Raw genomic sequence first — 25,557 nt, 5'->3', positions numbered from 1 at the left:
ACAGGGAAGATCAGTCTCTTGATCCATTTCGAGGAAAGGATTAGTCCTCGACGCACTTTCTCAACAAGTTTCTCATTGATTTCCAAAAAGACTCTGGACTAGTTATTTACAGAAAAAACCATAATATGGATAACCCTTATCTCCAAGGGGCCGTTTGGATACGCGGATTTTAGAATCCAGGTTTTTTAGTTTGAAAACAGTGTAAAAGAGGGTTCATGATCAAGCTGCTGCCACTGTCCTCATAGCATTTCTTGGATTTTAAGTAAGAAAACTAAATTTTAGAAATCTCTCTTGCATCCTGAGATTTCTAAAACCTGAAAAAATTGGAGGATCTGCTACTCTCTTGCTGTCGGAAAGAAGGGCGAGAAGTAAAAAACGATAGCTGGTCCGCTTCTTCCTTAGCTACAATTTTGAAGAAATCTTGGATTCTAAAATCTGCGTATCCAAACGGCCAGTCCTACCCAAGCCAAACAACTCAGAATGCAATCTCTACATACTACAAAATCAAAACTAATTTATTCCATTCCAAGTGGGGACCATATGAACTTAACAACAGGACATTATGAAAAAATAAATACAAAAAGCCTGCAATATTAGGAATCCAGTTGAAGAAGGATTGGGTTAATTTAATCCCAAATCAGCCCAGTGTACAAGTAGGAATGGATGGGTGATGAGTTCTTCAAGGGTTCTTATCTATGAGCCCTCCATCTGTATTAACTGCATTGGAGATTTCAGCACCTTCTTCAATGAATCCACAATGCATGCAAAGGATGGTCGTTGCTTGGGATCACTGCCAATATCAACCATAATTTCAGTAAATTGAAACAGTTTTTCATTACTAAGGGCCCTGTTTGTTTTGGATTTTGAGAATGTATTTTGAGTACAGAATTGATTCTTGGCAAAACTGGGCATTTAGCTACAGCAAAGGTGCCATGGATTCTTACATCCCATCCTTGAATTCAATAATTAAAATTTAAAATTACCAAAAGTGAAGACGAAAGACCCCAATTTAAATTTAAAAAATGGAAATTTCCACAAATAAGTTCTAATATTTGTGTTGGTGGGCTTTTAAAGGATGGCTGATCTTCTGGCATTTTCCATTGAACATGTGGTGCAGTAATTAGACCAGTTTCTGTGGAGAATGCTAGTAAAGTTGTTTTTTTGAATATGTAAGGGCATGTTTGGCAACCATGAAAAAATTATTTCATGGAATATTCGTGTGCCCAGTTATGAAAGAAAGAGGAGGTGATATGGAGGGTAGGGTAGACTTGAGAGGGTACGGATGGAGAGCATGTAGACAGCATGATAGATCCTTAAAAACAGTGGGAAAAAAAAAGTATCCCACTTCAAACTGGGTTTTTTTTCATCTGTTTTCAGGTGATTTTCATGCTCCACTGACTCCCACCCTTTCGAGTCTCTTCCTCTCCGCCCATCACTCACAACTGGCCCCTCTGATATTCTATGGAATATTCTTTCATGGTTTCTGTTAACCTACCTGGAGAAAGGCGTTATTTATCTTTTATACTTTAACACTCTCCCGCACGTGTGGCCCACTTGGCAAACACGTGGCACATGTGGTCCCACTTTGGGCCGACCATCGAATGTGGATTTTTGCTATCCGGGAGGTTTGAACTCGAGACCTTTGGCTTTGATACCATGTTAACTTACCAACTTCTCCAAAAGCTTAAGCTGTTGGAGAAAGGCGTTATTTATCTTTTATACTTTAACAGTTTCCAAACTTGCCCGAAGGCTATCTCGAATTCCCGATATATTTTACGTGGGATTTGCAAGGTAATTTCTTGGAAAGGCATTTCGTGGCTGACTTTTGCATGAGAACCAGCCACCTCAAATGAATTAAATTAATAAGACAAAATATGCTGAAAAGTGAGACTGTGTGGCTGTTCTGCTCATGCAAAAGTCAGCAGCGAAATGCCTTTCCGCGAAATTCCTTGGCAAATCCCATGCATTGCTTAGTTTTCAAAAACTATGTAAGCATATAACTACAGGGTAGGGTGTCAGCCATTCTTACTCAGCCCAGCAGGACTCCATGAGAGCAACCAATACGGGGCTGGTATTGGAGGGGATTGAAAGCCTTCTATTCTGGAAAGCAACAGCTCCAACCACCTGAAACTTTGTTCTGTTAGCATCATGGAAGAAAAAATATAGACAAGCATGACGTATGATGTTTTCTGCAAAGTGATCCTTAATAAAAAAGAGAAAAAGGAAACGTAAAAGGAAAATAATCATAGCAGCACCTGTGCAGGGCTAAGACCACACCAGGGCTGTTGCATGGTCACAAGCTCCCATAGGATCACTCCAAAGCTGTAAACATCGGATTTCTCATTTGAGGGCTCCCCGCGAAGGAACTCTGGAGCCATCCACTCAGGCTGCAAAACAAGCAAAAGTTAAAATAAAGAATTCACAAAACAGTTGGGTTGATTGAGTTAGCTGGCACCTGTTTTCAGATTAATAAGAAACACTGTACACACACTCTAATATGATAAAATAAAACAATGTATGCATGACTGAAACAAAGTAGTAAACCAAGACTTAAAAAATAAAGATACTACAAATATATCATGGAGTAAAAACCAAAATGGTACTCTTTTAAATAATGTCATTCCATAAAGAAACAAGGACACATTCATAGATAACCAGTCTTTGAACCTTATTAATATGACTGGCCTTGGCAATGCCAAACGACCTAAACGAATTAGTAAACCAAGACTGAAAAAATCAAGATACCTCCCAATATTTCATGAAATAAAACCAAAATGGTACTCTTCTAAGTCATGTCATTGCAAAGACTTCAGCATACATTCATAGATAACCAGTCTTTGAACGTACTTAATATGACTGGACTTGGCTAACACCAATCCAGGATTAAAATCATATTAGAATCGTATCTTAGTTACCTCCTAGCAATTCAAATAGATCAAGGAATTCACATTGGATGTATATGGCAAAGACGTGCACCTAATTTATTTTTTTAGAAATAGATAACTACATGCTTCCTTTATGTTTTACAGTGAAGGAAGTCTAGAAATACAAAGCATCAATTATAGTAAAAAACGAAACTTTGAGATCAAGTTAAGTGCATAATTGCAATTAATACCGTTCCAGCAACAGATTTGGATGATATAAAACTGTTTGCCTTGAATCTGGATAACCCAAAATCACATACCTGCAAGCGTGAGACTTCAGAAAAAACAAGCAAGAAACCAAGGAAAAAGAATTTGATAAAGATCTCAAAATTCATGTATACCTTCACGGCCCAATTTTTGTCTACCAACAAATTAGGAGATTTAAGATCCCAGTGAACTATAGGAGGGCTAAGGCAATGAAGATAATTGACCCCCTTCGCCTGCATTCCATACACACCACAAAATTTGTTCAACCACAAGTGCACTTCATTTACTGCAATTGAATAGGAAAATAATGATTATAATTGTTACACACCACATCTAATGCCATGTGTAGCCGTCTCCTTTTATCTAAGATCTTGTCAGCAGATGCTCTATGCATGAGTTGGTAAAGACTGCCCCTGTTTCACCAGTCGTTCAGGATTAAGGAAAGAATAACTGAATTATTGTGGTGGGAAAAACCATTCTTCTCTTCACTATTACATTAAGCAAACAACCCCCTATCTCCTCTCTTGTTAAGTACTCCTTGGTAGTAACTACCTACTTCTCGTAAAATCTACCTCGGCCATGATGTTTTAGGATGCAATTGAGTGTAACATTACATGAAAGATGAAACTGCAACAACTAAAAGTGCAATTGGTCACCTGCAGTCCAATAAAAAATGATGTCATTTAATTATGCCACATGGGCTCTTTGATTGATCTTAAATTCATCCGACATAGACCCATTTCTTGTGGCTGGTTCATTATACAAATGTTGCAATTTGAAGAGTAATAAAGCCCTTTATATGATTTATTATCCTATCTCATCTTTTATTCGAAAGATGTTTAGTAATAACAAAAAAAGGCCTCTTCTTGTGTTATCTTTGCTCAATTTTCCAAATTATGTGAGGAATAACAATAAAAAAGAACTTCTTGCCTTCTCCTTAACTATAGAGACACATTCGATACATGTTGTTTACAAAAGCCAACTGAATTTTACTATTAATATCTTGGCAATGCTCTTCTTATTGATAGTTGGAGAAATGTTGGTCTTCACAGCTTTTCTTCAACCATTGGTCTAAGCTTTAGCTGGCTTGTCCAACCTAGAATTCCTAGCAAGCTCAATTTTGCACACAATTCAACAACACCAGCAAATGGTCTATGCTCTGGCCAAGTTTCTCTCAGAAATCATCAAGAAATGAAAAGAATCTTTTGGTTTAACAATCCAAACATTGATTTCCTCACAGCAGCTACTAAAAGAATTTTTACACTCAAGTCCAGACACATACACTAGCATCATTCCCAAAAGAGTATGCATGTAGTATAACAATATTTCTTTTCCAAATAGTAACTATTGATTATTGCAAGTCCCCAAATTTTCCCGTAAACGAGGAAGCAAGAATTGGATTTGACTGGAACTTACCTCGGAGAATAGCGGTAAGTAATGTTTGGTTGTCAACCTTGTAGAGCAGTGGTAGGGGTGTCATTACCAATATATAGAGAGAGGGGGAAGAGAGAGAAACGGCATCATTCCCAAGAAATCCAAGCAAAATTCCACCTTATTGTGGTTTTGGGCTTCGATATTATAGGGATGGGACAAGGGTGACACATAAGGAGACGTGCAATGATTAACAAGGAGAAAAGAGTTTCCAGGGATTTAAATGCTATATTGGCAACCAAACAAGGAGTTTTGCTGATGTGGCACCCACAAATTCTAAGCAAAACCCCTAAACCAACCCGGCTTTTGTGCACAAACACACCCTAAATAAAAAGCATGAAGTTCTTCAAACAAAAGTGAAGGAAAAAATACTGCCATTTTCAATAAAATACAAACAGAAGGGAGTGGAAATGCTGGGAAAGGTGGTAGAAATATCTTTCCCAGAATAATTATTTTTTTACATAATAATTATTGAGAAGGTTTACCTTGGTAGATATTCTGTCACTATTGAAAGATGAGGACGCTTTGTGACTGCACCCATGAAGAGAACAACATTTGGATGGCGTACACGTTTCATTATTGCAACCTACAATAATTGTGAAGTAGTTGTAAGGAAGCATCATAGAAATTTGTCATCTAAATGCACATAAAAATCAAATAGAAGGGCATTAATTTAGACAGTAGTGATTCCAACTAGTCATGCTATGTATTACAAGCAAAATCAGATTGATTGAGGGGCGATATACAATCTTGGAAATACACATTCTGCTAACCAGGTTACCTAGGACTTATTCGGGTTAATGCCAATAAAAACAGGATTTTGATAATTGCATCTAAACATCTTAAGTCAGGACACTTCCATCAATCAGATGAGGAGAAACACTCTGGAAGTTCAGCCACAACCATGCCCAACCATTCAGAACAATGTCTGCCACATAGAATGCGAGTAACAAGCATGTGGCCAGGTGGATGAAAACTCAACCAATTATAAATACATTTATGTATAGATACATGTACATAAATGTAAACTTACTTCACATATATCACTGTGCTAATCACTGACCAACGAAAACCAGCAAAACACAAATGGATATCATTTTATTGGCTGCCAGCCTGCCACTAGTCAGCAATTACAACGTGAACATGGAAATGAACTATTAGATTACAAATTAAGATAAAGAAGATAAAATGATGTTACAGATGGTACCAAAATACAAAAAGAATATATTTAGCACTACTTTAATGCTGTGATTGCAGATAGACTACGGAAGAAAATTTGAGAAATACTAGTTGCAAAAAGTAGGAAGATTAGTGGTTTATACCTATACAAACAAACTAGCAGTAGGCATAAAGAAGTGAGCTGAACTAATTACAATTGTAAGATAAACGGGAAGAAAGCAAATTGTCTATTTAAATATAAATTGGAATACAAATATACATAGAGAAAGACATAATTTACTGAAGATACACATGGAAATTAGATTAAACATCAATGCCAGAAACAAATTATGTATAAGGTCCAATGAAAATTTACAAGCATATATATCAGTGTCAAACACAAGTGACTTACATACTGAAATTCAGATACCACTCATTATGTCTTAATCAATAGATTTCAAATATACGAATTGGAACCAATTCAAAGTTCATTATTAATCAAATGCATACCTCTCTTAGAAATTCCTTCAATTGATCATCATGAAAATCCTGATCAGTAAGAACCTTAACAGCAACATCCTGCAGTCCATGCTTGCCGTAAGAACAAAGAAGGCACATCGTCTTTTGCTTTATGGATAATCTGAACAAGTCCGTATTTCTTTTTTGTTTAAAATATGTCACGATGTAAGCCTACCATATTGCCCACTTCATGGTCTATCTTCTAATTAATACATAAGGTTAACCTTCATCTTGTACCTACAGATCTGCAGCGCCTTAGTACTTCCAAGTCGATGTAAATAGGGCAAAAGTGATGAAATTTATTCCTATTTCCTAGGAGATCTGAACGGTAGAAATTCTTTATCCATCATTTACACAAAAGTTGCTGTTACAAGTCAACTCATTGAAATGGCAGATGTGCGACTCAATTCACATATATGAACATTTTGGTAGTGAGGGCAGACCTGAGGTTTATGAAGAGTAAAGCAATTCAAATGATGTTTACAAGAATCAATAATAGGTGACAATAGATATTTAACAAAATTATGCTACATAGTGGCCATAGTTCTTGAAACTGGTGCATAGTGACCATAGTAATTAATTCTGTTCTGTTTTGGTTGGAATTTTTTAAAATTCCATTCTGAACAAAAGTCTACTAGAAACTTTCCAGCCGGAAATCCGAAAAATCTGTTGGATTCTGGTATTCTGGAAATTCAGGATGAAACAAAACCATTCCATCTGGAATTGCACAGAAATTTCAAAAGTCCCATTCTGCGGCATTTTCAGGTTGTTTTACAGTTTCACCCTTATTTACCAACCACTTCATAGTTGTTTGAGGAGCATTTGATGTATTTTACCCTTCCCAAGTGTCAAGACACACTTCAAATTAAATTAATTAGAATTTACATTAATTTGTAATAGGGATTCAAAGAAGAAGAAATAAACGACTAGCGACCCCATCAGCCTAGACAACCTTGATATTTTGATCAACTAGGTAGCAGACGAGGAGCATGTTATTTTCACCACAGATGCTTTAGGATGGCAATAAGTGGAACAACCGGTTGGTGCTACTGTAGATAAGGGAAATGAAGACATTGATGATATTGGTCGAGTTGGTGGTGGTGATGAGTATTAGTATGATGCGCTTGAGGATGAGAAGAGATCATATATTAGAGATTTGAGAACATACGAACAATTTTGTACTTGATTCATGTTTTTTAATATTTATAATTGTCATTTGGCGCCTTTGGATGCTCCGGTGAGAAGAGGCGACTCGTGCCAAATTGATGGAGTAAAAAGAGGTAGGGGCAGACCGAAAACAACCTGGGTAGAAGCAGTGCTGAAAGAGTCGATAGCTAGGTACATAACAAAGAACATGACCTTGGATAGGATAGATTGGAAGAAAATGATCCACGTAGAAGAACCCAACTAGAACTAGGATTAGAGCCGGGTAGATTCCTTTTACCTTCTTCATGATTTTTTTCTAAAGGATTCATTTAGCCGACCCCAACTAGTTTGGGACATAGGCTTTGTTGAGTTGAGTTGAGTATAGTTGTCATTTGGTATTATGAATTGTGAGTGTTATTGCATTTTGTGCTGAATTTAATATTTAATTAGGCTCATCAAGAGCCAATTTAATGCTTACATATATTTAGTAGATGTTTTAAGTAGTAATATGTGTCTTTTTTGCCAGATTTGGTTACTGTAATGGTTTCTTATATTTTCTACATATTATCCCTATTTTTAACCTTTTCACCTTTTTTAGTGTCTTTTCCTGAACGAAACACCAGAACATTCCAATCTAGGAGAAAAACAGAATGGTAACCGAAACGGGATTGATTACTAAGATAATGACTATTTGGTTAATATCTTTTTAGTAAAGAGTTGCATAAATGTATCATATCATACAAAAACTGGAAGTTGCATGTGCAAGCATACAAATTGACTTAATATGATAAAGCAATGACCACTAACCGATCCATGCCACTCAGCATGGTGCACTGTCCCAAATGAACCTGCAAAAAGCATGTTCCTACTAAGTTGGTTACAAAAACTAAGAAAAATAATAATTTCCCTAATGAAAATTGATACTTTTTTATTTAAATTGTAAGAAACAAAAGTACCAGCTCCAATGCGCTCCTTGATATGCAATTCGTCCCATGAGATCTCAAGCCAATCCATGGCAAGAGAAGGTTCGAGATTCAAAAAGCCTGGCATGGTGACATTAGGAGAGCTCCCTCTGTTCTTGACTGTATTCGCAATCTCCCTCGGATTCACTTGACTGGATTCTTCTACTTTAGGTTGTTTGATCCCATCATTCCTGAAATAACTATGATATGAAACTAGTACTTTTTTCTGAGATTCTTCAATGAAACATTTTCCCCCATCAGCCCTAGGATGTCCATTTGTAGAAATCCTTGCAACATCATTCAGAGATTTTGGTAAATTTTCTCGATCAGAGAACAATATTCTTCTTTCAGAACAAACACTAATATTATCTTCGAGCTCTGAGGCAATCACTGAGGATTCCAATTGCCCATGTGCATCATCAGCCAGAAAGTAGACTGAATCCTTTAATTGTTCTTGTAAGGCGTGATCTTGCACACGTTGGACTTCTTTCCCTAAGCATAATTCAGGTCTACCAATACCATTGTTATTCTTTACGAGTAGGTTTTCCATATTAATGATCCCTGAGGAAAGAATATATGTTTCAAAATTTTGTAATTCAATACAATCTGCATGAGTATTTAAGAAATGATTCAGAATACATGAACTGACAAAGCTTTTATCTATCATGCGATTCAAAGCATAAACAAGCCTGTAGCTGGAACTTGGACAAATATCCTCAATAAAGTTACGGACATTGGTATACATTGTTCAAAAAAATACTCAGAAACCTAACATTTTATTCATGTAAAAAAGACCTTTACAGTAACACCAATGCATTAGCATTAATGATAGCAGAGAGAGAGAGAGAGAGAGCACATACCAATGCAGGGGGGGTGGAGAGAGAGAGAGCACATACCAATGCAGAGAGAGAGAGAGAGAGAGAGAGAGAGAGAGAGAGATGCAGAGTGCTTTATACCAATATCATTTAACATATATGTGAAAATTTTGCACCACAAATGCAATAATGATAGCATCATTAAATATGTGTGTGTGTGTGTGTGTGTGAAAGGAGAGAGAGAGAGAAAGAGAAAGGGAGAGAGAGCTGCGAACTGCAGAGAGCCTTATACACGTGGCTGAAGAAGATTGTCTTCAACTTTAATGAATTCCCCAATATTGATACCAAAAAAAATGTCAAAAAGCAAGCCTATTATTAAAGTATAAAAGATTAAAGAACGCCTTCTCCAACAACTTAAGCTTTTGGAGTAATTGGTAGTTTCACATGGTATCAGAGCAAAGGTCATTGGTTCAAAACTCCTTGATATTAAAAATCCACATCTAATGACCAAACCCGAAAAGAGGGGCCACATGTGCCATGTGTAGGCCAACCCTAAAAAGGAAATCTAAAGAAATTTAGATTGAAATTGAACATCAGCTTGAAGTGACAATGAAAATGCGTACAGCATGAGCACTTGAACAACGGAAGCCTCAAGAGAGAAAAATAGAACCATTTCATACATAAAGCCGATCACAACTAATGGGACAGTTATTGAAGAGACAATAAAACAATACATAGAAATGTGAGCACGGCGACAGCAATCTCAAGAAAAAAAATCATAGAACTTCATCGAAGATAAATCTTATCACAACTAATGGGAGAGAGATTACACTAGCACAAGGGAAAGTAATCCAGAAAATAAGAGTAAAATTTCCTAAAATAGGGGTTATTTTCCAAAACTCGGGCATCTGTTTATACTCATCTGTCAGAGGCTTGGAGCATCAAATATACAGGAGTTTCAAGAAGTACCATATGCAGATCAGAACCTCGTAAGCATATAACAAGAATGCATGGATCCTATTGAAGCACCAATGCAATACTGACCTAGTAAAAGATGCAGCATATGAAAAGTTTATGATGATCCATTTTCAGCCATGACCATGAAAGTTTACAGAAGTAGCTTCTCTTGCAGTCTGGAGATAATATGTCCTCGGTGGGTTGTGAGAACTAAATTCAGGCCTTAATTTATACAAACAGAACACGTATGGGATCATGTATGCTGTCGAGCAATGACTCCATTATTTGTCAGTCAGACTTGCACTTTTGACAACATGGCATGCCCCGGCCTCAAACTAATCTGCAAGAGCTCCACTCTTGCACATCCGATCATGAGAAAAAAATCAAGATATACAGCAGATGTAAGTGTTGAGCCGTTCATCCAACATCTAAAACAGAAGGAAAGCACCAAAAGAAGGGAAATATATTCTCAATAATTATACATATATCTTATCTAGATGCCTGTATGCATACAAATACACGTAGAGGAATGCGAACAGAAAGTAAATATAGGAGGAAACTGATATTTCTGCAACTTTGACCTTGTATTGAGTATTCAGAATAAGTAATGGAACAACTCCCGCAGATCATACAATCCGCTTCACTGAACCTTGTAACTCCAAATCTTCATCTGGTTCTCACCAGGGTCAGGGCTTGAATCAGTTTGTGACATGGAATTGATGAGGAATTTGGATAGCCCACACTTTCAGGTGTCATCTGTTTACGTTTAATGGGTTGGGTTTTACACTGTGATGGATAATCCATATCCTCAATCAACAGCAAGCTCTTCCACATGAACTGTCCAGTCCAAGAACATCAAGCCTCATTCATTAAGATCTCCACACACAAGAGGTTCTACTGCAGTAACAATCTCCCGTTCAATGATAGGTCTTGGCAATGACTGTATCATCAGACCGGGCAGCTCCAACATCACCAATGTTTTATGTGGACCGGAGCACGGAATTAGTGTGGGGAGATAGATCTCCACCTTGCATGGGGAGTGCAGATTATCCAGTGGCCACGTGGTCACAGGAGTGTGAAGAGAGAAATGACGATGGGAAGAAGAAAATATAAAAAGGAGTTTTCCATGATGTTGTAAAGTAAATGATCAGTCCTAACAGCAAATACAAATAACGGGTCCTAATAAGTAAATATATTTTTGGGAAAATTATTAAAAAAAAAAAAATTATGAATCAAGGGCAGACTTTCGAAAATCATGAGAGGGTTGTCAGGTACAGTCATATATGTTTTAGGACAAGAATACCCTTCTTGCTTTTCCTTCCACCTTTTAGGTACGGATCCCAATGCAATTTCACTTTTTATCTTCTTCCCCGAGCCTTCTAAACGGTAAAACTCCGTACCCATAGCCATTGCCATTAGAAAAAAACTACATTGGTTCTCTTTATTTTGCTTTCGATAATAAACCTACGGAAATGTTAGCAGCACTACTGTATTTTGATGAGGGCACTCCTCACTTTATTAAAATTACGGTATGGCCCGTACCATATGATCATCCAAACCGTCCATTAGATGGGTCATAGCCTAAATAGGTTGTGCCCCAAAAATCATTTCCATAGGTTTGTCCTAACCCTCCGATCTTTTGAGGGTGAGGATCAACCCCAGAGGGTTATGATCAACCTATGGAAATGATTTTTGGGGCACAACCTATTTAGGATGTGGCCCATCTAATGGACGATTTGGATCATCCTATGGTGTGGGTTATACCATACTTTTAATAAAGCGAGGAGTGCCCTCATCAAAATACAGCAGTGCTGATAACATTTCCCTAAACCTATGCTCTTGTATGTCCATTGTCCTCCATTTTGCTTTGGATAATAATGGAACCACTCTTTCCATATTTGGCCGGTGGTGTACATGTGTTAGACAGTGATAATATGTTTCTGTGGTAGTATCAGTATTTTTAGACCATGGAATGGAACCACTATAACTCTTCTTTTAGAACCACAATTTTGATTTTGGCAGTACATTTTTAAATCTTGGAACCGCTATCTTGGAAACGGAACCACTATTTCTAACTTAGGAACCACTCTTTTCATATTGGAACCACTCTTTTCATAATGGAACCACTCTTTTGATATTGGAAGCACTCTTTTCATTATGGAACCACTCTTTTCATACTGGAACCACTTCGTTTGGGAGTTTGAATGACCCTTCGGACTTCCAATAGGAGTTCAGTAGTTTGTGATGGAAGTGATACCCAGTCGGGAGTCTGACGGAAACAATCGGAAGTCCGAGTCGGACTCCCGATTGGGTACCACTTCCATTACAAACTACTGGACTCCTATCGGAAGTCCGAAGGGTCATTCGGACTCCCGAACGAAGTGGTTCCAATATGAAAAGAGTGGTTCCATGATGAAAAGGGTGGTTCCATGATGAAAAGAGTGGTTCCAATATCAAAAGAGTGGTATTATGAAAAGAGTGGTTCCATGATGAAAAGGGTGGTTCCATGATGAAAAGAGTGGTTCCAATATCAAAAGAGTGGTTCCATTATGAAAAGAGTGGTTCCAATATCAAAAGAGTGGTTCCGGTATGAAAAGAGTGACTTTTGCATTATGAAAAGACTGGTTCCAATATCAAAAGAGTGGTTCCAGTGTGAAAAGAGTGGTTCCTACGTCAGAAATAGTGGTTTTGTTTCCAAGATAGTGGTTCCAAGATTTAAAAATGTGCTGCCAAAATCAAAATTGTGGTTCCAAAAGAAGAGTTCTAGTGGTTCCATGGTCTAAAATACTGATACTACCACAGAAATATATTATCATTGTCCAACACATGTACACCACCGGCCAAATGTGGAAAGAGTGGTTCCGTTATTATCCAAAACAAAATGGAGGACAATGGACATACCAGAGCATAGGTTTATTATCCAAAGCAAAATAAAGAGAACCAATAGAGTTTTTCCCCAATGGAGTTTTTTTCTAATGGCAATGGCAATGGGTATAGAGTTTTACCGTTGGAAGGCTTGAGGAAGAATAAGATAAAAAGTAAAAAGGGTAGGTGAAATGGCATTGGAATCCGTGCCTAAAAGGTGGAAGGAAAAGCAAGAAGGGTATTCTTGTCCTAAAACATATCTGACCATACTTGACAGCCCCTCTCATGATTTTCAAAAGTCTGCCCTTGATTCATAATTTCAGCAAAATTTTGCATTTTTTAAATAATTTTCCCTATTTTTTCTTTAAAAAAGTGGTAAAGCACAAAAAAGGGCACGGATATCAGCTCTTAATCTCTTATATGTTACACAGATGCAATAACATGAAACACACTTTAGAAGAAAAATGAACCTTAACAGGTCCATGATTTACCCTCGACTATCTCATCACACCAACCTAAACTACTGCTGCGATTAATTATGTGCCAGTACTCCAGACTCCAGATGACCTAGAGCTTTTCAAGTGGTGCATTTGAAGGTTTAATCCAACTGATAAACAAGGCTCTCTTTCTTGGACAGAGATGAGAATATTAACTTTTTACTTTGGATCATTAGAAGGAGATATACAATAGCATCCAGAAGTAACTGAGAGTAATGCCCTAGAAATTCAGGAAAAGAAAGGCAAAATAAAGTTTGTTATAATTGAGCATAAATATTCAGAGAATCATCAATCCAAAGCAACCCAAAGTATACACCCTTCATATCAAAGTAACCAATTTGGTTTTTCTTTACATATCAAAATAAAGATATAGATTCACAAACTGTTACGGTTTCTTCAGTCGTCGGTACTCGGTACTATACGCCACTAAACAATGTTTCTGCCTCCCCAGTATTATACACCACCAAATTAGCTGTCACTGTGCATATCCAATCCATAGGAAATAACCCAAGATATCTATAGATATTCATGTTACAAACCCTACTCTCAGCCAAACAGTCCACATAATAATGGTATGCAAGAACCTGGAACAAAACATTCAAGGTATGCAAAAGCAGCAAAACAAATCATACCTGAATTTTGAGGATTCACAAGAAAAGAACCCTTTTTCTCTGGTTTTGATCTCTGATTCCTTGAAGCATCATCAATATAATGTTCATTGCAAGCTTTTAGATGTGAAATTCGAAGAGGTGAAGATATTGATAGATGGAAAGGTCTATTGACTGAGGAATCTGGATCATGGATGTTTCCTGGTTCCGCAATTAGATCAACTACATACTCCCTGTTAAAATATGGCAAAGAATAAAAAGAAAAATTAAAGAGATAAATAGAATGAGGTAATATAAACACTTTTTTTAAGTAAACGGTTTTGATCTAAAAAAAACACTTATTTTAAAGTAAGGCTTTTTGGCATTTGAAATCAGCATGTTCGATGTTAGAGTGTGGTTTCCTGCATGGTTGCCAGAGTAGAAAGCGAGTGTGAGAAGCGATGTGGGAAATGGAAGTGGAAAGCGAAGGGAAGCGGAAAGCTCTAATGAAAGTACAAAGGAACACTTAGGAAGCATCATTAAAAGTCAACATCAAACATGTAGTAAGCCAATGGGAGGCGAACAAGAAGTGTATAGAAAAAGTTGGGTTATCGTAGATTAGGGAGGTAGGGTTAATGTAGGTAAGAATCACAAGTAGTAAAGAAGACTTTGAGACATTAGAATTACAAATTTTAAGGATTTATATTTTCACATGTTTTTTTTTTTTTTTTTGAACGGTAATTTCACATGTTTTATTCATGTGGATTTAACATTATTTTTTTGGGAAAAAATCCACATAAGTTTTATTTGAAGCCTAAGATAGTTTTTAAGTTCTAAATATACTCCTTTTTAAATACGCTCCCTCGGCATTATCAAAAGGAGAAAATGCTGCTTTAAGAAAAATAATCACCTAAATAGGAAGCGCAGGCTTAATAAAGAGGAAATGTGTTGGAGGCATGTAGGAAGGACGTGGAAAGTGTACTTCCCCGAAATTTGGGAAGCGGGAATAACTTAGCTTATGAAGCGAGCTTCTCAACCAAGGAGAAAGTTTCTGGTAAATATGGTTTCCTATATGAGAGGACACAATGACCAGTTAAAATAGAATAAACAACCACAGGACATTCATTTTGCTTCTTATTTGATCAAACTACTTAAAAGGGCATATGTAATGAACGTGCAAGAGAGAGAGAGGCGTGCCAGTGTCGAGGGTGGGTATTGACGGTTATAGGGAGAGGATGATTTTGATTGAGAGAGAGGGAGAAAAAAATGGAGGATGGGGTGTTGATAGTTTTAGAGAGAGAGGGACGTAACCAAGGGGTGATGCACTGACGCTGGATAGAGAGAGGGGTGGAGAAAGAAGGAAATCTTAGCATAAAAAAATTAGGATTGGTACAGTGGATAGGAAATGGATTTAAATAAATCCCCATAAAAAAGTAAAAGAGAGGGTTCGCTTTGTATGACAGCATAGGTAAACATGAGGTAAATGAGAATCACAGGCAACATAAAATTCATAATGTAACATTGACATGAAAAACAATAATAAGAAATCTTAACATAAAAAGATTTGAAAGAGAGGGACAGTGGACCACCCCTTAGGAAATAGATTTAAATAAATCCCCATAAGGTAAAAGGAGGTTCGCTTTGTATAACAGTGTAGATAAACCTGAGGTAAAGGAGCATGAAAGGCTACATAACATCCCTAATGTACTGTTTACATGAAAAAAAATAATACGTAACAAAATCAATGCATAAATAGGACAAAAACAAGCAGCAGAATATTTACTCATTATGCTACAAGTCATGAAACACAACATAACATTCCTGATGGAAGGTTTACATGAAAAATAATAATCTAAAGCAATCTAAATGCACAAAAAAGAGGAAAAACATCTCAGCATATTTATTGCTAATGCTACAAGTCAACAACATCAAAACAATAGCATCAGACCAATATTGAGGGTTTTAACTTGTTTAATTTATTCCAATGCTAAAGATAAAGAAATATAGTAACCGAATAGGCTACCTGGTGGAACAAAAGAAAACAACAGGACACCATGTAGGCACATAAATATCTTCTTCAGACCATGGTTTTAAATTTCGGTTTCGGATTAAATTACGCTATTGGCCGAAACCGAAATTTCGGCCGTAATCCAGTAATAATAGAAAATTATTATTTAATTATGTACCAAATTGCGGGGTAATTTAGGTTGAAATTTTGGAATATTTCTATATTTAAAAAAAATCAATTTCTAGAAATTTCAGCCGGAATTTGGTAAAACCCGATATTTCAGATTTTGCCAAATTTTGGTTTCGGTCTCAACCGAAATCCGGAATTTTGGTCCGACATCTGAATTCGGTCCGAATTTCAGATTTCGGCCGAAATTTAAAAGCATGCTTCAGAATATAACATGACTAAAAGAACAATATAAAAGGGAAAAAACATAAAGTTTAAGCATAGCAGGACAGGATTTACAAACTAAATTTTCCATTGACCAGAAAGAAAAGGATGACCTGGGTAAGGACAATAAGTGCAACAAGATGTCTCCCACTAGCAATAAAGAAAGAAGGTAAAGAAAAAAGGAAAAACAAACTTCTAACCAAAATTAGCTTCAAAGAAGAGAAGAAAAAACTGACCTTTGTGAATGCCTGCCATGTCCAATTTTGACAAGACAAGAAGAAGGATGCTCTGAAGCACAGTACTTGCAACCTCGAGCTATCCGACATGGTAAACTTACATAGTCCGCCAACTTCTGCACATGGAAGAACAAAACACCAGATGAAGGCTCATGTAAATGAAACATGTTTATGTCAAGATACCTTGCACACATGTAGCTGTGTATCTTTAAAATTCACTGGGGAATGCAAAGTTACCCAAACATCCAAAAATTCAATAAAGCATAAATGATCAAACAAATGCACTCTATTAAGTTATTTCATCCAATCCAAAGCATTACTTAGTAGGGCTCTTCAGTAGGTGTTTCGAAGCTCCAAGTAGCATTTTTTTTTCTCATTGTTTTTCTTTCTTTACTTTAATCTTATGCTTGGTACATTTAACATGTTTTTTATGTTATGATTGTATATGTTCTTATCTACGCAGAATATAGATATCTACACAAATATGATCACGCAAATATGATTGTATATGTGCTTATCTACCCCTGGTTGTATACAGGAGCGGAGACACATATAGCATGAGGGGGGGGGGGGGGGGGGGGGGGGTGCATGGTCCCCCCAATGACTTGCAAAATCTATTTTATATTGCATGCATAGCTAGTTTAGTGGCCATGCAACCACCACCATCACCACCACCCCCCCGCCAATGACCAATGCAGACAAGTGTAAATTAGTCTGCCCCTCCAAGTGTAAATTCCTGGCTCCGCCTTTGATTGTTTTCACAATAGGGTTTCGGCTCTTAAAGACAGTTGACCCTATGTGTCTGAGAAAGCACATGGACTAGTGTGTCTCACACTGGAATGTACTCATTCACAATATGTAAAAATAGACATATGTGCGAGGGATCAGATATAGTAATTCAAGGAAATAGGGCTATTTATGTTTTTCGGAATACGTTTGAATTATGTGAATGGTAATATGATAGTTTGTAGAAAGTAACTTAACTAGAGAAGTTGTCGTGGCGAACTCTTTGGTATGGGACATCGGGCACTACAAGAACCATAGTGACGAATGCCCATGTTGAGACTCATTGCAACGTGCTGATCGAAGTTAATGAATTAATTGTGGAATTCCCAATTATTTTATGTTTAATTGTATTTTAATTTGAGTACATTTAGGGCGCCCAATAGATGCTCGATAATTAAATATAACTACCCAGATTATACTTAACCATCAATCAGGCCAAAATTGGAATTTTTATTGAAATATTTTTTGATGAAATATGTAGAGGGAAATTGCAAAACGATTAAATATTTTTAAGGATTTTGGCTAATCAGGTCGAGGACCATTTTTGAAGTGAGGAAGTAGGAAAATATACGAAATTGAAAAAACCTTAAAATCCCTTTGGTTAACTCAACTCAAAATAGGGGATTAATAAATGTACTTGACTGGAAGACTATCAGAGAATTGTGCACATTGTGGCTTTATAGGAGTACCAACTGAGAATAGCTATGTTGGTGATTGAAGCATTGTTAAAGGGTAGACCAATTCTCCTCTCCCAAATTGAGAATTTCTAGACCTTGCCCTAGCTTTAAGGTTTGAGGGACCGTCTATAAAAGCCAAAGACATCCCACTCCCTGGCACTTTCAACACCATACAATTATTGAAAATTTTGAATTGGAAAAGAGCACCATGAAACTTGAAGGTGAACATGGAGTATGATTCAGGAACGTCCAAATCTGCTATCATCAGTCCGTTACGCACGAATTGAGGTATGATTCTCATTTTCAGAATTCCAACATACAGCTCTCTCTCTCTCTCTCTCTCTCTCTCTCTCTCTCTCTCTCTCTCTCTCTCTCTCTCTCTCTCCACCACCAAGAAGAAGGTAGAAGCCAGTATGCGACATGAGTCCCTCTCCATGTTGGAGCAACAGAGGGTATACCTTTCCCAATAGATACTTGAAAATTCATGAAAACTAATTCATTTTACAATTGATGTTGTCCACTGAATACTAACAAAGAAGTTTGAGCTGTTCCAGTAACATGGAACAGAAGTTGTATGTGAAATAATACACGAGTTAAAACTCTCCTCATCACTTTACCAACCATGGAATCTAAACTTTCTCATCAAATTCCATCAAGCAATTTGAAACTTAATAATCCTGAGTAAAAATACTGTGCCATAGACCAAATGAGCACAAGATGCATCAGGATTCCAATAATTGGAAAATAATTAATCTCATAGAGCATAACAGCGGAAATTATCAATGTATATTCTATCAGACACTTTTTACAACTGTGTAATGCAGAACCTCCATAAATCTTTGGGGGAAATACTACACATTTACTGAAATAATGCAGAGCATTAAAAACTATCTTTGGTATGGACTCTGAGAATATTTTGTCTTCCCACACATTGCCTGCTGTGTATCCAAAACTATAACTTATATAATTGCTCCTAGTTGAATCTTGTCCATTTTAAACAATATATAAGTACTTATATCCAGGTTATTCATAAACCTCATCCTTATTTATGTTTTTCCTAGAAGGCTATGGAAGCAACAACCACATACATCTAATGAAAAAGCAAAAAGTATCAAAACACACTGATGCTATTTCTAAAAGTCCCCAAAGTTCTACCCTGCACAAAACTTTTATGGAATATGGGAGCAAAGATACAGTTCGGAAAATGAACAGGGCCCAAATCCAAGAAACAATACATGAGTACTAGTTATGTTCTCAAATGGATTTGTTTGAGTTAATCGTGGTAGTCTAGAAATACCTCACTAACTGGTCAAGGGTAGAATTCTCTTAACAAGTTGCATTAGATAATCATGAGTACTTGAGTAGTGTCACGTGATGCTTCTAATTGAGTTGGATGCTTCTAACTGAGTTGCATGCCCATGTCATACTATGGATCCGTGCTCAGATATGCATATCTACTTTAAAAATTCCCAGCAAACTTAGATTATCAAGTTTTAAGAACTTAGATATGGATATTTACATATGTAAAAGAGTAACTTATTACCTTCCTAAATCCATATATCATTTTAATGATACTGAAAATTAAAGGGAGAGCAGATAATGAGATACAACAGTAGTCCGTCAAGAAGAAATACAGCTACAGGACAAAACACAGAATAGGCTTCAATTATCCTACATATGACCACGATTGTGCATGTCCACAATCATCTTTTGTTAGGTCAAGAAGCAAACCAACAACTAAAGATATATTAAGGACATAGACTATGCTATATTACTGCATGGAACATATTTATGTCCAGATTTTGCTGAGAAAAACCAATGAAATTTCTAAAGCAAGTCTGTGTGAAGTAAAGAACCAACTACCAAAATATATCGAAGTGTGCAATCACCAAGTGATAGGATTAAACCAAGCTCAATAATAAGAATAAATAATAGTGAAAGTCGGAGCTCAATAGTAAGAATAAATAATAGTGCAAGTCTAAGTGAGACAATTCATCAAACATAAAGAGAGCAATCACACATGAGAACACCAAAGATTTACGTGGAAAACCATACAATGAAGAGGGGAAAAGCACTCGGCAAATCCAATGAAAATCTCCAGTAATTAAAATGGGTAGTACAATGTCTCTCTCAAGTTTTTGCCCAAAACTTTTGGACATACAAGAACTTCGAGGAATACAAGGGTTACTCCCATAGAGACAACAAACCCCAATCTCTCACTGCAAATGTACCATCCAATCTTTAAGTTGGAGAAATCAAATCCTCAAGCAATCTCGTGCATCAAGAGTATTAAAAAACAGTGATGAAACTCTTTCCATGAAGAATGCTTAAATAACCATAGGTTCTGCTTTTTCCAAATTGTTTTGATGTTTTCTTTTTTCAGTTTTTGGTTTTCAAAATTGCAACAAGCAGACTCCTAACCATTTAAAAGAGATGACATCCCACTTTAAGTGGGAAAATTCACAAGTGGTGTGGAAAGTTACACCCACACAACAATCTCCCTCTGCACACTCATGGGGGGAACACCAACCTTGACCCCTCGCTTAGAGTCCATACCGGCCATGTCTATGCATAACTCAAGATTTTCTATGGGAACAACCTTAGTTATCATATCAAATGGAATCTTGTCAATATGAATATTCTTCAATTGCATTGACTGTTTCTTGATCACCTCACGCATCCCGTGGTACCTAACTTCAATGTGCTTGGTGCGGGAGTGGTATGTTTCTTGCTCAAGTCTATGGTACTTTGACTATCACAGTAAACCTTCAAATCCAATTCTTAGAGAAATAGTTTCATCCATAACATTTATTTTCCTACATTAGTAGCAAGTAGCAACAGCAACACACTTTTGGAGTTTATATTGCCAAGAAACGGCTCCCCTGAAAAAGTAAACTAGTACTCCGAAGTTGACTTTCTACAATCAAGGTCACCTGCTATATCATCATCTGTAAAATTTTCCAGCACTACTTGTGAAGCACCAAAACTCAAAAACAACTTGGAAGTCCCCTTCAAGTATCTCAAAATCCATTCCATCGCTTCATATGTTCTCTTCCAAGATTAGAAAGAAACATGCTCACTACACCTACAGCATGAGTAATATCATGCCGTAGGTGTAGTGAGCATGTTTAGCACCTCCTCCTCTAATTAGTGGATTTCCCATATTTGCATTTCACAATATTTACACATTATTGCAAGAATGCCATCAATATTCTTTTAGATTCCTTTACATCATGTACTGCAAACATGTTTCAGTTTGATTTGCAGCAGTAATGAGACTGACCACAACAGTTACTTGGTTTGTTAGACCATATGCAACACCCAGTACCAGGAAGGTCACTGGCATGCTACTTGAACTACCCCTACAAAATTTCAAGCATAGGAAACATCATCACATAAGCTCATCCCATGTCACATTCGGAACTTATCAAACAGCAAAGGATTTTATGAAACACACATGTAGGTATTTCCTGCATACAAACAGATCCATTCAGTTTTATCCATTTTATGAAATATGCATGTAGATATTTTCTTTATACAAACAAATCTTGTCAATTTTATTTTTTATTTTTATAGTAGGTTATATAGTGAAGGGAGGTGTTTAAAAAATCGAACTTGGACAAGAACTCCGCCAAGGTAAAACCAAGTCAACTCCAACGAGTTAATGACTGATGCAGTCAGCTATTGATTAACTTGGGTAAGTCAGAGTAGCTTTTTGCTTGACAAGATAGGCTGAGTCAATGGTTGATTTGGAGAGTTTTTAAACAATGGCAAAGGAACCGTACTAACAAGTCATGCACCAAGACATAGTCCTTGTTGGCACAAGATCTGCACTGTGCAAATCGAACACATCGGATTTAATCCTTTCTTTCTTTTTCTTCACTGTCCCGTCAGAAAGAGAAAAAAGATTAGAATAATACAAAAAATCTGGCTAGCACCTAGGCTGTAGAACGGACCAATTTCTGACTTCTAAGGGCTTCCAATGCAGTCTCATTAGTACAGAAACAAAACTTCAAAGTACAAACTAAAGGTTATCGAAAGCCAATAATGAAAAGTAAAAGTGTTCGAACAAGACAAATGATTCAAGATAAATATGTAAAGGTAGTTGAGGTAATGCATGTAACACAGAACATCACCTTGAAGAGAATGGCACGATGCCTACATAGACCCACGGAGAGGGTGCCAATAGGGAGCACAATGCTTTGTTGATAATCTCTGAATTTTTTGCTTGATGACTTCCATTGCATATAGAGATCGCCATGCTCCATCGGAAAAGCACCCCTTACAAATCCCAACAAACTTAATACAGCCAGATTCAATAATCAAATATGACAGGGTTCAACTAATGTGCATGGATGAAATTATGGTCTTACCCCATGAACATAGAAACAAGTTTGCCAAGTTTCTCCACTAACTCTATGGTATTCCCCAGACCATAATAAAGTTCTAGTGCTTTATCTTCAAGCTTCTTAAGGCGAGAATCTCCATATCTATCAAAAAGAACAACCTCCATCAATGAATCATGAGGATCAACTGCTTTAAGTGCTGCTAATGGTGGCAGTCGTCTTCCCTCCTCCAATTCATTGCACATCAACCATAGATATGGATTCATTCCCAGAATGTTATAGAAACCATCAGATACCTTATCAGAATATGATAAGCAGCCATTAACCTGAAAATATAATTGAGGAACAATAAATGATTTTACAGCCCAAAGTCAGCTTGATGTAGATCATAAACAAATGCATATCTGCGAACCATGTAGGTTAATGAATCACCAGTTTCTTGGAAACACAATTCAATTACTTCATTTCATAAATCAACTGTAAAAATTAAATCTTCAACAAAGTGACGAAGTAAGAGTAGCTTCTCAAACAAACATGTGCATGCACATCACTATTTATTTGTGCGTCTACAAGTAGTCCTACATGTCGGCCTATAGCTATACTGCTCTTGCATAAATGATGGATCAAAGTGGAATAGAAAATGCTAGCATCGATGAAAGAGTTGTAAATTTTGTCTTCCAAGAAACATGATTACTGGTGCATGAAAAAATCACCATGAAAAAATCACTTACCAAAACAACACAAAACTGCTAGCGGTATGTTGTCACACAGAAAATAAAGTAGAATAAGTTCCAAAAATCACAAAAAAGGCCAAAAGGAAAATGGGTCAAGGGAGTTGAAGTGAAGCGCAAGAGGTACATGTGAGTGAAGTCGTCGTGAGTTGCACAAAATAAGGAGCATGGAGAAGCATGTTTTTTATACTTCTTTCTTATGGGACTTTTTTGAAGAAACAATTCAACTATGAAACTGAATACGGTTTGCAGAATAATTTGAATCCTCTACATTCAAAAATCATGAAACAATGTTTCAAAATGCGGATGCGAGTCAAATTGCGAATAAAGCAAATCTTAGTCTACTCGGCTGAGTACTCAGTTGAAGCGGCCAAATAATTGGTTAACACAGCTGAGTACTTGGTTGACACATTAGGAGAGTCAAAGGAGGTTTCATTGACTTTTTTATCGGTAAGCTGGAGTTTGTAGTTTTGATTGACGTTGTATGGCAAAATGGGACTTGGACAAGAACACGGTCAAGGAAAACAGGAGTCGACTCAGTGAGTCAACAGTGACACCGTGGAGTTTTGAAACTATATCAACGCATGTTCATAACACAACAGACAAAAGTTCAAGATACTTGCAGACTAGTTACAAACAAAATTCCTGGTACAAACAGAGTACTGCACCAGCCAACCAATCAAACTCCACCACCAATTAAGCTGACTTCAAAATCCACGAATACTTTCTGACCATAACCAAAGCATATTAGCAAATAAACTACATTCGCTTCTGATTATTCAATGGATTTTGAACACCAACAAATAAAACTAAACAGAGGCAACAAACTTCGATTAGACTAAGTTCCAAGGGACACTGTTGAAGTATAAATGATTAAATAACACCAACTCCAACAGCTTAAGAAGCTTTTGGAGTAATCGGTTCTTTCACATGGTACCAGAGCTATTGCCTCACGGCAGGTCCTAGATTCAAAACCCAACAACTCCTGGATATTAAAAAATCCATGGGTACTGCCAACCCAATACAGAGGGGGACATGGAGTGTTGAAATATAAATGATTCAATAACACCAACTCTAATAGCTTAAGCTTTAGAGTAATTATTTGTTTCACAGACACTGAACTCAACTCAACTCAACTAAGCCTTTGTCCCAAACTAGTTGGGGTCGGCTAATGAATCCTTCAGAAAATTTTCATGAAGAAGGTGAAATAATCTACCCAACTCAAATTGACTAAGTCCAATCCCGACACTAGTTGGGTTTGTCTACATGGATCATTTTCTTCCATTCTCTCTTATCCAAGGTCATGTTCTCTATTATGTTCCTAGCCATCAAGTCTTTCCTCACAATTTCTACCCAAGTTGTTTTCGGTGTGCCCCTAACTCTTTTTACTCCATCAACTTGGCACGAGTCACTTCTTCTCATTTTCACAGACACTGAAAAAAAGAAATTAAGAAAACATACCCAGAGACGGTAAGACACCGTATTCACATCAGACGAAAATCCGCAAACCTCTAGAGGATCATCTTGCAAAAGATGAGTTTCATCAGCAATAAACGCTTGAGAGGCAAGGCGAACCGCCATTGTTAGCCTCAAGTAATAGCTATCCCTTATCCTCTGAGCCCGATTCTCATTGTTTCCTTCATCTCTCAACCCTCCATCAACTCCCTGCACTCTACTCAACACAGTTGAATCCTTCTCATCACTCGAAACACTTCCAATCGTCGAAAACAAGCTTCCAGCATAACTACTACCACTCGACAGCCTCATCGAGTGCTTCTGGTGAAAATTCTGCCTATAACCACCGTCGATCATATCGATGGATTGCAAATCCTCATCGATGGATTGCAAACGCATAGATACCGGCATGTTCTTCTCCTTATCGCCCATTCAATGGCCGAAAGTTCCAAAAAAAAAATTTGAGATTTGGCAAAGATCGTCCGTGAAAAGATCTTGCACGATCAGATAGTCGCGATCTGAGACACTTTCTAGTGGTTTCCCACATGAATGCTCTCTCTAACAAGCTTCTTCTCGTGATCTGAAACCAACTAGGGCTGAAATCTGACCTAGAAGGAGATTATTATAACGACTTTGAGGCATTTTCACACGCCTCACGGGATAGAACTAGAAGATTCGAGTACCTTCTTCCTAACCTTTTAGAATCTACGAAACCCTAATCGATTGAGAAAAGAACGAAATCTCTTCCAACTTTTCTTTTTAATCTTCCGCCAGAAAAAATACAGAGAAAAAGAAAAGGGAAAATAGGATTTAATATTTTTTTTAATCAGTCTCCTCCTGGTTCTTGAGCAGTGTGAACG

The 25,557-nt window shown here is 37.1% G+C and overlaps 1 protein-coding gene across 1 annotated transcript; it reads right to left on the bottom strand.

Annotated features, from left to right (window-relative positions):
* Positions 1–494: 494 nt before the first annotated feature.
* LOC143876263 (Protein kinase superfamily protein) lies at positions 495–25,557 on the bottom strand. Its single transcript, XM_077377999.1, has 15 exons — positions 24,704–25,557; positions 22,539–22,837; positions 22,302–22,446; positions 16,703–16,818; positions 14,114–14,322; positions 8,342–8,908; positions 8,193–8,233; positions 6,231–6,299; positions 5,048–5,148; positions 3,460–3,544; positions 3,266–3,364; positions 3,116–3,184; positions 2,256–2,387; positions 2,030–2,124; positions 495–790 (listed from the first exon to the last, which is right to left on the bottom strand). The coding sequence occupies exons 1-15, from the start codon at positions 25,127–25,129 to the stop codon at positions 694–696; spliced, it is 2,550 nt and encodes an 849-aa protein (XP_077234114.1). The 5' UTR covers positions 25,130–25,557; the 3' UTR covers positions 495–693.

The sequence above is a fragment of the Tasmannia lanceolata genome, unplaced genomic scaffold, assembly GCF_043159265.1.
Source record: "Tasmannia lanceolata isolate RefF3 unplaced genomic scaffold, GAP_Taslan_0.1 ptg000004l, whole genome shotgun sequence".
Lineage (NCBI taxonomy): Eukaryota > Viridiplantae > Streptophyta > Magnoliopsida > Canellales > Winteraceae > Tasmannia > Tasmannia lanceolata.
The sequence above is the reverse complement of the archived record's forward strand: the minus strand, read 5'-3'. Positions and strand labels throughout refer to the sequence as shown.

Coding starts and splice junctions, on each gene's coding strand:
- LOC143876263 (XM_077377999.1), bottom strand. CDS start 25,129: ATGGGCGATAAGGAGAAGAACATGCCGGTATCTATGCGTTTGCAATCC. Junction 2,388..3,115: donor CCAAATCTGTTGCTGGAACG/GTATTAATTGCA, acceptor CTTGTTTTGCAG/CCTGAGTGGATGGCTCCAGA. Junction 2,125..2,255: donor GTGGTCTTAGCCCTGCACAG/GTGCTGCTATGA, acceptor ACAAAGTTTCAG/GTGGTTGGAGCTGTTGCTTT.